The sequence below is a fragment of the Trichechus manatus genome, unplaced genomic scaffold (genome assembly GCF_000243295.1).
Source record: "Trichechus manatus latirostris isolate Lorelei unplaced genomic scaffold, TriManLat1.0 scaffold00284, whole genome shotgun sequence".
Lineage (NCBI taxonomy): Eukaryota > Metazoa > Chordata > Mammalia > Sirenia > Trichechidae > Trichechus > Trichechus manatus.
The window spans coordinates 1-16,015 of NW_004444220.1; the positions used below are offsets into that span (position 1 = coordinate 1).

At 38.1% G+C, this 16,015-nt stretch overlaps 1 protein-coding gene across 1 annotated transcript; it reads right to left on the reverse strand.

The window, feature by feature from the left end:
• Positions 1-13,099: 13,099 nt before the first annotated feature.
• Positions 13,100-13,802, reverse strand: NBDY (negative regulator of P-body association). The gene has a single exon (XM_023725076.1). The coding sequence runs from the start codon at positions 13,760-13,762 to the stop codon at positions 13,556-13,558; it is 207 nt and encodes a 68-aa protein (XP_023580844.1). The 5' UTR covers positions 13,763-13,802; the 3' UTR covers positions 13,100-13,555.
• Between the last annotated feature and the right edge of the window lie 2,213 nt (positions 13,803-16,015).

Sequence of the window (16,015 nt, forward strand, 5' to 3'; positions counted from 1 at the left end):
GGGGGGGGGGCCATAGGGAAGAAAAAAGGGGCAGGGAAGGGCAACCCCTCGGCCCCGTCGGCCGTGCACGGAGATGTGGTCCTTGCATAGACAGGTTGACGAAAATACAAGTGTGCACCTATGTGGGCGAGCGCACGTTTAAGCAAGGGCGGATGTAGTTAAAGGTGTGGACTGTTGGACCCTACTGTCAAAAATGGTTACCTCAGGAGCCCGGTTGTGATGCCAGCCTCTGCGGGCCAGTGCATGCATTTCTCTCTTCATGTATTCTCTCCAAGCAAGGGTCGGATTACCCTTATTTCTATGAACCCGTAAGAGCTCCACAGGGGAAGATATGTTCCTCAGGACCTTGTGTGTTTTTTTCTGGTTGGTTTTTTTTTTTTTTTTTTTGTGTAGCGCAGGGCTGTTCTGTCTCTGTGTCTTTGTCTGTCTCTCTTTTGTTTTGCCCTCGAGAGACTTGGGGGTTCGTATACCGCCTGGAATATGCTGGGGTGTGCATGGTGACGTGTGTTGGGGTGGGGGTGGGGAGGGAGAAGTAGAAATTCAATTCAAAGAGCCATTTGTAAGAGCCCTTTTGATTCCTGTGAGTGCTGGGACTAGCCGTGGTATTATAGTTCTCCAACAGTGATGCTGTTCCTTCGGAGTATAGTCGAAGCACCCAGGGTTACTTTTCCAAAAGTGAAGAAGTTAGGAAAGGAAGCATTTTGGAAATTGCAGAAAGTGTTTGTTCCGACGCACTGATTACAAGGATTAAGGGATCATCTGCTATCCAAAATGTTGGTGGTTCAAACCTACGCTGTGGCTTTTCAGGAGAAAGACCTGGCGATCCTCTTCTACAAAGGTTACATCATAGGGAAACCTATGAGGCAGTTCTACTCTGCCACATGGGGTTGCTATGAGTCGGAATGGACTCGAGAGTGCCCAGCAACAACAGTCACTCTTCAACCCATTTCAGTCTGGCTTTTAGCCTCACAATAGCAGTGAAATCATTTATGCTAAATTCACCAATTAATCTGATTCAGAAATTGGTATTTTTCAGTACTTACTGAACCTTCTAGTATATATGATACTGTCACTCACTTCATTTTTCTTAAAACCAGGGCATTAGACTTTTCCTGATTCTCTCCCCATCCGATTTCTCTTTCATCTGCTCATCTTTATCTAGAAGATTCTTAAATGTTGGTAGTCCCCAGGATTTCCTCCTGAGCTCATCACTTTGTTCTACAAATATCTTCTTCTAAATGACCTAATTTACTTCCCTAGTTTCAACTATCATCTTTATGCTGACGGTTTCCAAAGGCCATTTGTCTGGTGGCAACCTCTCTTGCAATCTCATACCATTATATATAACTGCCTGCCAGGAATCTTCATCTAGCTATCTTACTCAAAATGTTCAAAACTTGCTCTTTCTCTTGTATTCTACATCTCAGTTAGTGATGTCACCTAATACTCAAGCCAGAAACTTGAGAATCATCCTCTATTATTCTGTCTTCCTTGGCCCCCATCCCATCTGTGATGTTCCTTTGATGTGTCAATCTGGCTATGCTATAGTACCCAATTATTCCATCAAACACAGATGTACGTGTTGCTCTGAAGGTATTTTGTAGATGTAATTAACATCTATCATCAGTTAACTTTAAGTAAAGTGGATTATCCTAGCTAATCTGGGTGATCCTGGTTCACTAAATTGAAGGGCCTTAATTCAGCTTTTGTACACCAGTTTCAGTCATTTCCTGAGAGTTCCAGCCTACCCTTCCTGATGGCCTGCCCTACAGATCTTGGACTTGTTTAGCTACCCCCCACAATCACATAAAACAATTCTTTGCAATAAACTTAATATATATGTTCTGTTTCTGTGGTTGAACTCTGACTATACACCATCTAATCAATAATACTACATAAGGCTTTCTTAAATCCATTCTTCTGTGCTTCATCCCAGCTACAGTTGAATGAGTTCAGGCCTTCATCATTTTTTTGCAAGAATTATCAAAAGAGTGATAGTCTTCTTACCCCAATCTTGTCCTACACAATCCTCCACACGGCCATTAGTTGGATCTATATAAAATGTAAGTGTGAACGTATCACTGTCCTTCTTAAAAATCTTCAATGACTTATTTCCTGCAAGTTTATCCTGAACCTTCTTAATATGGCACAGCAGGTCTTCAAGTCCATGCTCCAGTTTGCTGATCTAGCTTCATCTCTCTATTCCAGAAAAATCATGACTTGTAGTTTTACGTGGAAACCCTGGTGGTGTAGTGGTTAAGAGTTCAGCTGCTAACCAAAGGTAGGAGGTTCGAATCCACCAGGCACTCCTTGGAAACCCTATGGGGCAGTTCTACTCTGTCCTACAGGGTCTCTATGAGTCGGAATCAACTCGACGGCAGCAGGGTTGGTTTTTGTAGTTCTTCCTATCCTCTACCTCTGCCCCCTCAAAAGAACAGGCTATCTAGAGGTTCTGTGCCTTTGGTCATTCTATTCTCACTGCTTGAAGTTCTTCCCTCTATTTGCTCCTCTACCATCACTCATCCTTACTTGAATACTTCCACTCCATTTTTAAGTCTCAGCTCAGACAATGATACACACAGAATGCCATCCCTGGTCTTCCTAGTTTAGGTTGTATGCTCTCCTGTATTCCCTTATAGCAAACCCTTTGTGCCCACCTCTATCTGCTAAACTTACCAAATCAGTTTATGAACTCATTGGGTGAGTTAGATATCTTATTTATCTTTCTAATAACAATGACACCTAGAACAATGCTTGGAATTTAATAGATGCCCAACATATTTTGGTTGGTTGGATGAAAGAATGGATGGATGATGCACTAGGAATCAGGCTGTGGTTGGCTTCTATAATGGACTCTGTGGTAGTAGGCAGAATACTAGCCCCCCAAGGATGTTCATACCTTAATTCCCAGAACCTGTGAAAATGTCACCTTACATGGCAAAAAGAACTTTGCCGATGTGATTAAGTTAAGTACCTTGAGATGGGAAGATTATTCTGGATTATCTGGGTTTGCACAATCTAATTGCAGGAATCCTTAAAAGCAGAGCACCTTTCTCCAGTTGAGCCAGAGAGAAAGAAAAGGGCGATATTTGAAGTGTGAGACTCCACCTACCACTGCTGGCTTTGAAGATGGAGGAAAGGGGCCACAAGTCAAGAAAAGTTGGTGACCTCTAGAAGTTGGGAACAGCCCTCAAGGTGACAGCCGGCAAGGTAACAGGGATCTAAGACCTACAGCTGCAAGGAACTGAATTCTGCCAACACCCTGAATAAGCAAGGCATGATTCTCCCCTAGAGTCTCCAGAAAGGAACGCAGCCCTGACAACACCTTGATTTTAGTTTGGTGAGAACCATACCAGACTTCTGACTGTCTTAAGCCTCTAGGTTTGTGATAAATTTGTTATGGCAGCAATATAAAACTAATACAGGATCCATGGAAGAAAATCTGGCCCACTTCCTAAGAGAGACGAGGGACATAGGTGATATGATAACATGTCAGGAAGTAAAATTACCAGGAAAGTAACTAGGTCTTGTAATGTTTGCCTCTTAAAACTGATCAGTCTAACATGGTATGGGAACGTCCTCATATAATGAGAGGGAAAAAAAAATGTCCAAGCTCACAGAGAAAGGTGCCTAAGGAGATGCTGCAAATGAAGTTGCTGAAAAAACTCTTCAGAGAGAGAGAGGCAGACAGACAACCAGCCAGGATCAGTAAATGCTCTGAGTCAGGAGAATATGATGCCAAAATAGACATGAGAACTCCTATAATGCTGAATACTTCTGCAACCAAGTAACTTAGACAGGGAAAGTGGTGCTAATTATAAACTATAATTCCACCTGTGTCAAGGGATGGATGTTTGGACAGGTTTTGTGTTTGGACTGGAATTGCCTGAGCTCTTTTTCAGTGACTAGTTAGTAACCTGTTGCAGTGAACTGGAGTTTGCTTTACCTACAGTGTATTATAAATATCTGTTAACATGCAATACACTATGAGCTCCCTGAGGACAGGGACTAGATATGAGTCCTTAGGTCAGGTAGTTAAATAATAAAGTACCTGTCACAAAGTAGTACTCAGCAAATATTTGATAAACAGGTAAATGAATGAGGATAACAGTTACACTGAATCGAGGTCTATAATCATATCTGAGTTATTCACAACATATTCTGAGAGTCAGCTAAGACCATTTAATATCATTCTGGACACCAATATAAATAATGTTGGAAGCAAATGGGAAATAGTACCGTCTGAGACAAAATGGAATCATAAAGAAATGAAAAGTTACTTGAACCAATATACAAGCATCTACAAGGGCTTGGCATAGCAATGTAGAAAATTTGTGTCTCAGTTTGGCATCCCGTCCCCTCTTTAGTTGACCTTTTGGTGAATAAATAAACACATAAATAAACAAATAAAACCACCCAGATATATCCTCATAAACTGCAGAATGTCAGAAGTTCTTGAATAACTGAATATTTACAATATTCTTACACCATCATTCAAGGTTGTAGGTAGTTCTGCATTTTGTTGAGTTTGGGACATTACTCATTTAAGTATGAGAGTGGAGAAGGGGGAGACAAAAATGCTGAATGCCTTTTGTAAGAAAGCAATGGACATCCTGTAAGCACTGTAGTAGGAAGATGCAGATGTACTGATCTGCCTTTGTGTGGACACTGAATAATTTCTGGTCTTCAATTTGTGATCAAATCCTTACAATGCACAGTGTTAAGATCCTTACAATGCACAGTGCACGGGACCCAAGAGGAATTAAAATTTCATGAAACAGCAGCAGGTCCTGAAATCCCTAGAGTTTGTTTTTCCTAAGAGGTAAACGACCTTTCTGGGGATTATAAAATTATTTTTTATATTGATTTTTAATAAAAAAATACACCTTAAAACATCAGATAACTCTACTTGGCTTATAACAAAAAACAGCAGTCTCTAGCTCCACACTCTTCCCCACCACCCCCACCATCACCACAGAATCCAACCCCTGAGAGACAACCATTTTCAATTCTTTTAGCTGCTTCTTGTGATATTTGCCTCTTTATTTCTATAGCCAGGACTAAAACAGACATTGAATTATGCATGACAAAACGTGGTTTCTTTGTTTTGCTAAACAGCAGAGTAGCAAAGAGATACAAGAGACTGAACTTTCTAATTAAAAGACAGAGATTGCCAGACTGGATTTAAAAAAAATTCAAGTATATATTGTTTGCAAGACTATAAAGACCCAAAAATTTGAAAATAAAAGGATAGAGCTACCTTGAAAAAGTGAACATACTTAGCATCACCAATGATGAATGGGCCACAATAGCATTATGTGCCTCCTGATGAGAAGGTAATAGGAAAAACACAGCATCACCTACGTAGTCTTCTTACTAAAAATGTTTAACCTAATCATGGGAAAACAATTAGACAAGTTCAGATTGTGGGACATCTGTAAGACAACTGCCTGAACTCATCAGAAATATCAATGTTATCAAAGATTAAAAGAAAAAAACGAGAGGGTGTATTCCAGATTTTAAAAGACTAAAGAGGCATGATAACTAAATATACTGCATGATACTTGACTGGGTCCCGGATCAAATGAAACAAACAAACACACACCCTTAAAGGATATTATTGTGTCGATTGGGGAAATTTCATATGGACAGTATATTAGATAATAATATTGTATCAACATGAAATTTCTCTGGATGTGATAATAGTAATGCACTTGTTCTTAAGAGATACATGCTGAATTGTTTAGGGCTGAACTATGATGTCTGCAAGTTACTTCCAAATGGCTCAGCAAATAAGTACATATATATTTAGAAAGAGATAAACCATATGTAGCAAAATGTAAACAATAGATAAATCTACATGAAAGATATCTTTTGTCTTTTCTGTAGGTTTGAAATTTTATAAAATAAAAAGTTGGTGAAGAAAAAAAATAACCAACATTTGGAGACAGAAAGTTTATCCTTGTTGCTAATTATAAATCCTACTGGTAATATCAGAAGCAAATCCATACATTCACTTTTTGGGGCAGATCATTTTTTGAAAAAAATAATAATAAAAGAAAGTGACTAAGTAAGAGGATAGAAAAATAACATCCAAACAAAGGAAAGCTGTTGTAGCTATATTAACATCAAACAAAATAGACTTTAAATACAAAATGACAAAAAAGTCACTAAAAATAATAAAAGATATACATATATACAATAGAATACTACTCAGCGATAAAGAAAAATGAGCTCCCAAAACATCTCGGAACATGGATGAACCTGGAGGACATTATGTTGAGCGAAATAAGTCAACCACAAGAAAACAGATATTGTTAAGTTCTCATTTTTATGAAATGACATGAACAAGTAAAAACACAGACACTAATGTTCATTAGTGATTACGAGGTGGGGGAGAAGATTCACTCTCTAGATAGTAGACGCCTTGTAGCTACACAACAAACTGGCTCAAAAATAGTATCACCCATAAGTACTGTGCTTCTTTAAAAAAACACCTATATGAGAACAAACAGTCAACAATTACTTTAAAACAAGAAGGAAATGTAAGGAGGCATGGAAACTAGATTAATGGAAACGGAACAACCAGAACGGAAATAATGAGAATGTTCATGCATTGTGAAGAATGTAACCAATATCACTGAACAACTTGTGTAGAAATTGTTGCACTGGAACCTAAACTGTTGTGTAAACCTTCACAGAAAACACAATAAAATATTACTTACAAATAATAAAAGATGTATCTGTTCTAGACTTGCATGCACATAATAACAAAGACCCAAAGAAAGCATAAATTGAAAAAACTTCAATCATAGTGGGAGATTTTAAATGTACCTCTCTCAGTAATTGATAAAAAAAAAAAAAAAAAAACAGACCCGCTGCCATCGAGTCAATTCTGACTCACAGCAACCCTATAGGACAGATTATTATGTCCCATAGGGTTTCCAAGGAGCGGCTGGTAGACATGAACTGCTGACCTTTTGGGTATCAGCCATAGCTCTTAACCACTACACCACCAGGGCTTCTCAGTAGTTGATAGATCTAGCAAACAAACAAACAGAGTAGGAATATAGAAGATTTAAACAATACAATTGACAAGTTTAATGGACACAGATAGAACCCTGTATGCAACAATTAAAGGCACGTATGAAACATTTATTAAAACCGATCATGTTATCTAGGATATAAAACAAGTCTCAACAAATACTAAATAATTTGTAACATATAGACCATGTTCTCTGACCTCAGTGCAATTAAATGGAAAACAACAACAAAATGCTAACCTTAAAAAAAAAAAAATCCATATACCCATATCTTGGTTTCTACATACCATTCCCCACTCAAAGATAGCAGTGTTCCATAGAGATATGGTCAATGGGACAGGAAAAGTACAAGATGAGCCTGAAAGTAAGGAAGTATTAAGTGTCAAAGTTTCAAAGACTGATCGGGATGTGTCAAAAGGACAGAGGAGCCAGCTATAATGGGCTGCCACTGGTTAAATCTGTGACAACTTGGGCATTAAAATAAATAATGATAGCAACAAGATATTTGTGAAATAAAGTAAAAATCTATGTGTCCATACTAATATAAACAAGTAAACAAATACATGGAGAATAAAAGCTTTTCCTTAAAGCAGAATACAAACTAATAAATGTAAAAACGGAGTCTGAAAATTAACATTTTGCAGTCATGATAGTAATAACTGATTTAGCCACGAATCATCAACGGATACTAAAACTAGTGGAAGATAGTTTGATGAAGAACAGGATATTTACACAGTCTCAAAGTAACCCTCACAAAATTATTTATTAACTACAAAGAAGAAAATGGTAATTTTACAGTGGATTAGTCTAGCAAACGCCATCTTAACCAAGTAATCAAAGTTAATATTACCTCTAAGGGGTAAAAACTGCATCGTGTGCCCCTGATATGATGCCCTGAGAAAGACACACTGTGACTTTTGTGGTATTCTGGCCAAAACGCATAATCTAAAGCTAATCATGGAAGTGGCAGACAAATTGAGGGACAATCTACAAAATAATTGTCTTGTATTTTTTTTTTTTAAATTGTCAATGTCATGAAAGACAAATAAAGGCTGAGGGACTATTCCAGATTGTTGATGTTAGATGCCACCAAGTCAGCCCCCGACGCATGGAGATCCCACGCACAAAGAAATGAAATGTTACCAGGTCCTGCACCATCCTCATGTCAGTTGTGGATTGGACTTGTTGTGATACCTAGGGTTTTCATTGGCTGAGTTTTGGCAGTTGATCGCCAGGCCTTTCTTCCTATTCCAGATTAAAGAAGACTAAAGAGACATGACAACTAAATAAACTATGTGTTCTTGGACTGGATCTTTGACCAGGAAAAGCAAATAGCTAAAAAACACATTACTGGGACAATTGGTGAAATTGTAATATGGCCAAGATAGTAACATTGAATAAATGTCAAATTTGTTGATTTTGACACATATACTGAGGTTATGTAAAAGAATGTCATCATTCTGAGGAAATACACACTGAAGTATTTAGGAATAAAGGGGCATGATGTCTGCAAATTACTCTTAGTTCAGAGAGAGAGAGAGACAAAGTGAATAATAAAGCAAATGTGGCAAAATGTTAACTGATGAATCTGGTAAAGTGTATATGGGAATTCTTTGTAATATTCTTACAATTTTTCTTTAAGAGTAGAATTAAATTTAAAAAAAGTTAAACACAGTATATTATGCTGAGTGAAATCAGTCAGTCGCAAAAGGACAAACATTGTATTAGACCACTATTATAAGAACTCAAGAAAAGGTTTAAACACAGAAGAAAACATTCTTTGATGGTTACGAGGGTGGGAGGGAGGGAGAGGGCTATTCACTAACTAGATAGTAGACAAGAATTATCTTAGGTGAAGGGAAGGACAACACACACTACAGGGGAAGTCAGCACAACTGGACTAAACCAAAAGCTAAGAAGTTTCCTGAATACAACCAAACACTTCGAGGGACAGAGTAGCAGAGACGGCGCTCTGGGGACCATGGTTTCAGGGGACATCTAGGTCAACTGGCATAAGAAAGTTTATTAAGAAAATGTTCTGCATCCCACTTTGGTGAGTGGCATCTGGGGTCTTAAAAGCTAGCTAGCGGCCATCTAAGATACATCAATTGGTCCCATCCCACCTGAAGTAAAGGAGAATGAAGAACACCAAAAACACAAGAAAAATAATAGCCAAGAGACAGAAAGGGCCACATAAACCAGACACTCCATCAGCCTGAGACCAGAAGAACTAGATAATGCCTGGCTACCACCAATTACCGCCCTGACAGGGAACACAACAGAGAGTCCCTGACGGAACAGGAGAAAAGTAGGATGCAGAACTCAAATTCTAGTAAAAAGACCAGACTTAATTGTCTGAGTGAGTGGTGGAACCCCGGAAGACATGGCCCCCGGACTCTCTGTTAGCCCAGAACTGAAACCATTCCCGAAGCCAACTCTTCAGACAAAGATTAGACATAAGATGTTACTCATCAAGAGTGTGCTTCTTAGTTCAAATAGATACATGAGACTAAATGGGCAGCTCCTGTCCGGAGGCGAGATGAGAAGGCAGAAACAGACAGGAGCTGGTTGAATGGACACAGGAAATCTGGGATGGAAAGGAGGAGTGTACTGTCACATTATAGAGAGAGCAACTAGGGTCACATAACAATGTGTGTATAAATTTTTGTATGAGAAACTAACTTGAGCTGTAGACTTTCACTTAAAGCACAATTAAAAAAAAAAGAAAAGAAAAAACCCACAAGTATAAAAAAATCAACATTAATTACATAATTGTATATTTTAATCACACTTTTCCTCTGTATTTAATGAAAGAAAAAATTATATATTGCCAAAATTTATTGGGATGAACAGCTGGTGTATAATTTTACTTTTTGTTTCAAGAAGCTAGAAAAACATTAAACATTTTAAAGTAGGAGATAAGATATAATTTAACTCTAATTGTAATACTAATGTCACATGATTTTTTAAGAGGCCCAGATGTTTCGAAATTAAAACAAACAAGCAAATAACTCATGAGTCAAAGAAGAAAATTAGAAAATAATAAGAACTGAATGATGATAAATACTACACATAAAAACTTCTGAAGCGGTACATAGAGGAAAATGTCTTAAATTCTTATTTTAGAAAAGAAGATCAAAAATTAATGAGCTAAAGAACCAACTCAGTAAGTCTGTAAAAGAGCAAACAGAAAAAGTAGAAGGAAAAATAAAGATAAAAACTAAAATTATTAAAATAAAAAACAAAATATTCAATGGAGAGACTTAACAAAACCAAAAGCAGGAATATATGTAACATATGGTGGGTGAGTGTATTTGCGTGTGTGCATACACGCATATAATCACCAGGAATGAATAAGGCTTATCCCTGGAATACATCAGAAAGTTGATCATTGAAATTTACCACACTGTCACATTGGCATTTTAATGGAGGAAAAAAGCATACAATGATGGCAATAAATACAAAGCATTTGGGAAAAAAACTCCATACCCATTCAAAATAAAAACTATCAGCAAACTAGGACTAGAAAGAAACTTTCTTAAGTTGGAAAAGAATATCTACTAAAAATGATGAAACTTCTAGAGTTCCCTTGTAAATTCAGGAGCAAGAGAAGGAAATCATCTACCACTGGTACTATTTCTTTATACTGAAGATCCTAGCTAGCATAGTAAATAAGGTAAACAAAACAAAACAAACAAACAAAACCCAGCTACATGTATTCAAAAGGAAGAATCTGCCATTATTCACAGGTATAATTAATAACTAGATATTCCAAGGGCATCTGTAAATTATTAGAACAAATAGAGTTCAGAAGGCTGCAGAATATAAAATCAACATACAAAATTATCAATCATGTTCCCGTACATGAAAAACAATTAGAAAATGTAATTAAAAGATACACTTCATAGTGACACCAGAAGCTATAATTAGGAGTGAATTTAACAAAACTTCTTGCAGATTATATATTAATATACTATTATATTGTATATAATATATATAATATATAGTATATATTATATATACACTATTGTATATTAATATATATTAATATTATATATTAATAAATAAGGTTTCATATAATGTAGAAAATGGTTTCAAATTTTATCATTTGGTGCTAGTTTTTTTTTTTTTTTGGCTAATTTTTTTTTAATGTGTCATCACTGTTCAACTCTTATTCTCCCTCCTTCTTTTAATAAGTTTTTGGTAAAGAGATTACCTTAACAATCACAACTTCCAGGTGCAGGATATCAGTAAAAGCAGGGTGGCATTGTCAATAGTCCTCATTGTCTTCACTGAGTGAACTATTTTGCAAATGCACCAAGGAAATGAAATCATACTGCAATCCCTCAAAGACTGAAAAATGGTAAAATGAAGTGAAATCATTTCTTCTGTTACTGTCCATCTCTTTCCTCTCACCCCTGAAGTCCTTCAGCTCCACACTACCCCCATTTCAATGATATATTCCTATAAAACAGTTGTGTACATAGCATTAGCGGGAGTGTATGGCATAGAAGTCAAGTATAGACTCTAGTTCAAAGCCCAGCTCGGCCAGTTATACAACTTCCCTTGGCCTTAGTTTCTTTGTTTCTTCCCTTGGCTAACACAAATCTGCCCAGTAGAATTGTTGTAATGATTAAATAAATAAATGCATGTAAAGTGTAAAGCCCTCTAGAACAGTGTCTGGCACACAGAAAGTGTTTAGCAAATATTGGTAATTATTACAATTTTCCATGATTTGATTCAGTGGAGGAAATTATGTAGCTCCTACACTTCTTGCCCTACACGATGATCTCCCTTTTCTTTTATCCGAACATTGCTATCCCTACACACACACACACACACACACACACACAGGCATACACACTCCGCCTCCCTCCCTCCCCTTTGGACAGAAGGAGAGATGAAGGGAGGAAGGCTGTATGGAATGACCGGGAGATGCAAGTTAAATCCTACAACAGATGCTTTCAAGTGAAGTAAAGTTCATTCTTTTGTAAGCATTACCCCTAAGCCTCAAGTCCACAATCTCCTTGGTTGCCACTGTTACTCTATTTATTCAAATATCTGTTTCACTCCTACTATGTACTCTGACACACATGAGATCACCATGATTCAGAACTGACTTGACAGCAACTGGTTTTGGTTATGTACGGGCATCATGATTTGGTTATGTATCCCCTAAATATCCCAGCACAATGCCTAGCCTTTTGCGAGGGTTCCATAAAGATTTATTGCATGAAGAAAGAGATGTCCTTTCTCCTTTGGATTGCAAGGATCTGTGAGACATGGGTCAAATTTGGTTTTATTTTTTGTATCCTATAAAGCTCAAATAAATAGAAGATTGGATCTCTGATAGTAAAAACTGAACTTCTAAATGAGAATGTTCACTCATTGTTAAGAATGTAAACAATGTTACTGAACAACTTGTGTAGAAATTGTTGAATGGGAACCTAAACTGTTGTGTAAACCTTCACTGAAAACACAATAAAATATTATTTAAAAAAACAAAACAAAACTGAACTCCTAAAATACAAATATCACTTGCTTGAAAATCTTCAAATGTTGTCACTCTTTATGGAATAATCTGTATACTTTTTAGTATGACATTCAAGGCCTTGCAACACTCTACCTTCACCTCCTAGTCCTTCTTCATAAATTCAGCGTTATAGCCATGCTGTACCCAGAATAGACCTGTCTGGGCCTTTGTTCTAGAAACCCCAGGCCTGGAAAGCCTTCCCTCCCCTTCCACATGGCAAATGTCACTCACCCTTTAAGGCCCACCCAAAGATCCCCCTTCACCTTTGATGGTTCATGATTACTACCAGGCAGTGACTTGGTCCATCCTCCATGCCTCCTGAATACCTTGAACAAGCAAACATTATGGCACTTGGGTTTGGTGCACCATGTTGTAACTTTTTTTTACTTATTACACTCTCCTCACTTTACACAGAGAAAGATTTGCATATGCTTGAAGGCTCACCTTAACAATCCTCTCCCTTAGCACAGTGTTGGGCACAGGCATTTGGCCTTCAGTACATTGTTACTGATCTTGAACAGGTGTTTTTTTAATGGAAAATTTTCAAACATACGCCAAAGGGGAGAGAACACTATGTATGAATTACCAGCTTTAACAATTACAAACTCATGACCATTTTGTGTATACCGACACCCCAGACCCATTGAAGCAAATCAAAAAATCACTTCATTCCTAAATACTTCAGAATGTATTTCTATGAAATAGTCTATTTCTTAACAAATATATCCATAGTACAATTATCGTATTTAAAATACTAAAAATAACTCCTTAATATCATTAAATATCCATCTTTTCATCCAAGCATATTTTGTGAAAGCTGTGTAGTGCCTGCATGCTCTTTCTCCTGTTTTGAAATCGTGGAGAGAACAGGAAAAGGGGAAGAAGAACTGGGAAAATATATAATTAAGTTTCAGAGAGCCTGGATGTCCCAGATGAGAAAGAAAGAATCTGACCTGGTTTGAGGTAGGAGAAATATATTCTACTTCTCCGGAGGAGGAGGGTGCAACTTCAGGCCGGGTGACGCCGGAGGTGGTGCGGAGGGTAGAGGGGTGTTACCCCCGTTGAGGGTTCCTTCAGGATAATCCCACCGCGGAGCGAGGAGGCAGCGCTTTTTTGGAGGCTTGGCTTCCCTCGTTTTTCCAGGTGGGAGCGTGGATCTCCCAGAGGCACAAGGTTGGTCCCCCATAAGGATTATAAGACCTGAGGGGAGCTCTCTCTGGTGGGCCTTGATGAGGCCCAGAGACTTGAGATGGCGGCGGGTCCCCTCCAGGCACAGAGCTGGCTTCCTCCTGGTTTCGCTCTTACCGTATTTCCTGTATCCTGAGACGTATATCCCCTCTCCGCCCCCGCCCCTGCGCCCCACCCCACCCCACCCCATTTTAAAGTTTCTACAAGATCTTTAAAAACTATGTGTATATTTGATATAATGTTTCTCCATTGCCCCCCCCCCCAAGTGTAACTAAATCTATGGAGAGTTTTATACAATCGATGCAATTTTAAGATTGGAAGAAATTCAGGTTTACTCCTAAGTTGTAACTTTTGCGTAGCTTGTGAATAAGTGTGTGAGAGGGGCAGGGTGAAGGTGGAGGTGAAGGTGGGAGAACCAAAGAAATTATTGAAAAGCCAAGGGGTTTACAGTCCGGTTGCAGATTAACATCACAGAACCGTGAAAACTAACTACGACCATTTAAAAAGCAATACACAAACAGGTCAGTTGACTAGAGTGCAGAATAACACATCAGCACTGACAATGAAAATTGAATGTGGAAAATAAATTCACCAAATATCACAGACACGAAGATCATCTTTTTCTTCATATTTTAACAAACTCGAAGTTTCTGAAATCTTAAAACTGTTTCTTTACATTTCAACATCTAGGAAATCTCGGAAACCTGACAATTGATGTTATGTCATACGTTAATGGCCAACGGCTTGTTTTCTTAGTGATACATGAAATAATCCCCTTTTACTATCGCTGGTGTATTATATTCTATACTATACGGTAAGTAACTGGTAACCTTAGAGGGTGTGAAGTGGTTTAGAAGAAAAGGCTTCTGGAACAAACTCAACTAAACATTGGAACTTGACGTTTTTCCAGCACTGTCCTCTGTGTGTTTTAATGGAGAGAGTTCAATCTTTAATGTTAAAATAGAAATGGTTTTTAATACGCTCTGCTATTTACAAGCTCTGTGATTTTGAAATAGTTAATTATACTCATTGTGATTTTGGGGGGATAATAATTTCCTCCTTGCAAAACGTTCTCAGAGATAATTCATTTAAAGCACCTATTACCATGACTTGGGGGCAATGGTTGTTCATTGGTAGAGTTCTTGACTTCCCTGTGGGACACCTGGGTTTCATTCCTGGCCAATGCATCTCATATGAAGCCTGTCAGTGAAGGCTTGTGTGTTGCTGTGACTCTGAAAAGGTTTCAGTGGAGCTTCCAGACTAAGTCAGACTAGGAAGAAAGGCCTGGCAATCTATTTCAAAAAATCATCCAACAAAAACCCTATGTTTCACAACGGTCTAGTCCTCAACCACTCATGGGGATGGTGCAGGATCTGACCAGGCAGTATTCATTCCATTGTGCATGAGGTTGTCATGAGTAGGGAAGGAGGGTGACCCAATGGTAACTAACAACATTATCATGACTGCCTCTTACACCCACCATCACTACCTTCCTCCAAGTACCCAGTACAGCCCTTTACACAAATTAGGTGTTCAGTAAATGTCTGATAAAGAAATGACCCTGTGGTTTTGTAGCAGATACTACTAATAAAGATAAGAAATTCAGGTGTAGGAATAGGTTGATTGAAATAATATTAATGAAAATTAATGAAACAATTGAGGGGATATCAAGAGAAACAATGCTTTAGAGCTCAAAGAGCAGTTGGAACTAGACACTGATGTGGAAATCAGCAACACAGAATTAATAGTTGAGGTCATGGGGATGGATGGCATCCTCAAGATAAAATTTAGAGAAAAGAGAATTGGGCTGAAGTCAGAATTATGAATAATTAGGAAGAGATAGAGGAAGAGAGACCTGCTGCAAAGGGTGGGAATGAGTGGCCAAGTCAGAGGAGATGACTCTAACCTAGGGTTTCTCACCCTGCACTATCGACATTTGGGGTCAGATCATTTTTTTTGTGGTGGGGGGCTGTCTTCTGCATTATAGAATATTTAGCAGTATTCCAAGCCAGCGCTCTACTAACTATACTCCAGTTGCAAACTTCTTCACCCCCCACCTCCCCCACCGCCAGTTTTACAACCAAAAAGATCTCTAAAACCAAAAACCAAACCCATTGACTTCGAGTTGATTCTAACTCATATAATGATCCTATAGACATTGCCAAATGTCCCCTAGGGGACAAAATCATTCCAGGTTGAGAACCACTGGTCTATCCATAATCTTCAAAATTTGCTCTTCTCCTAGCCCTCC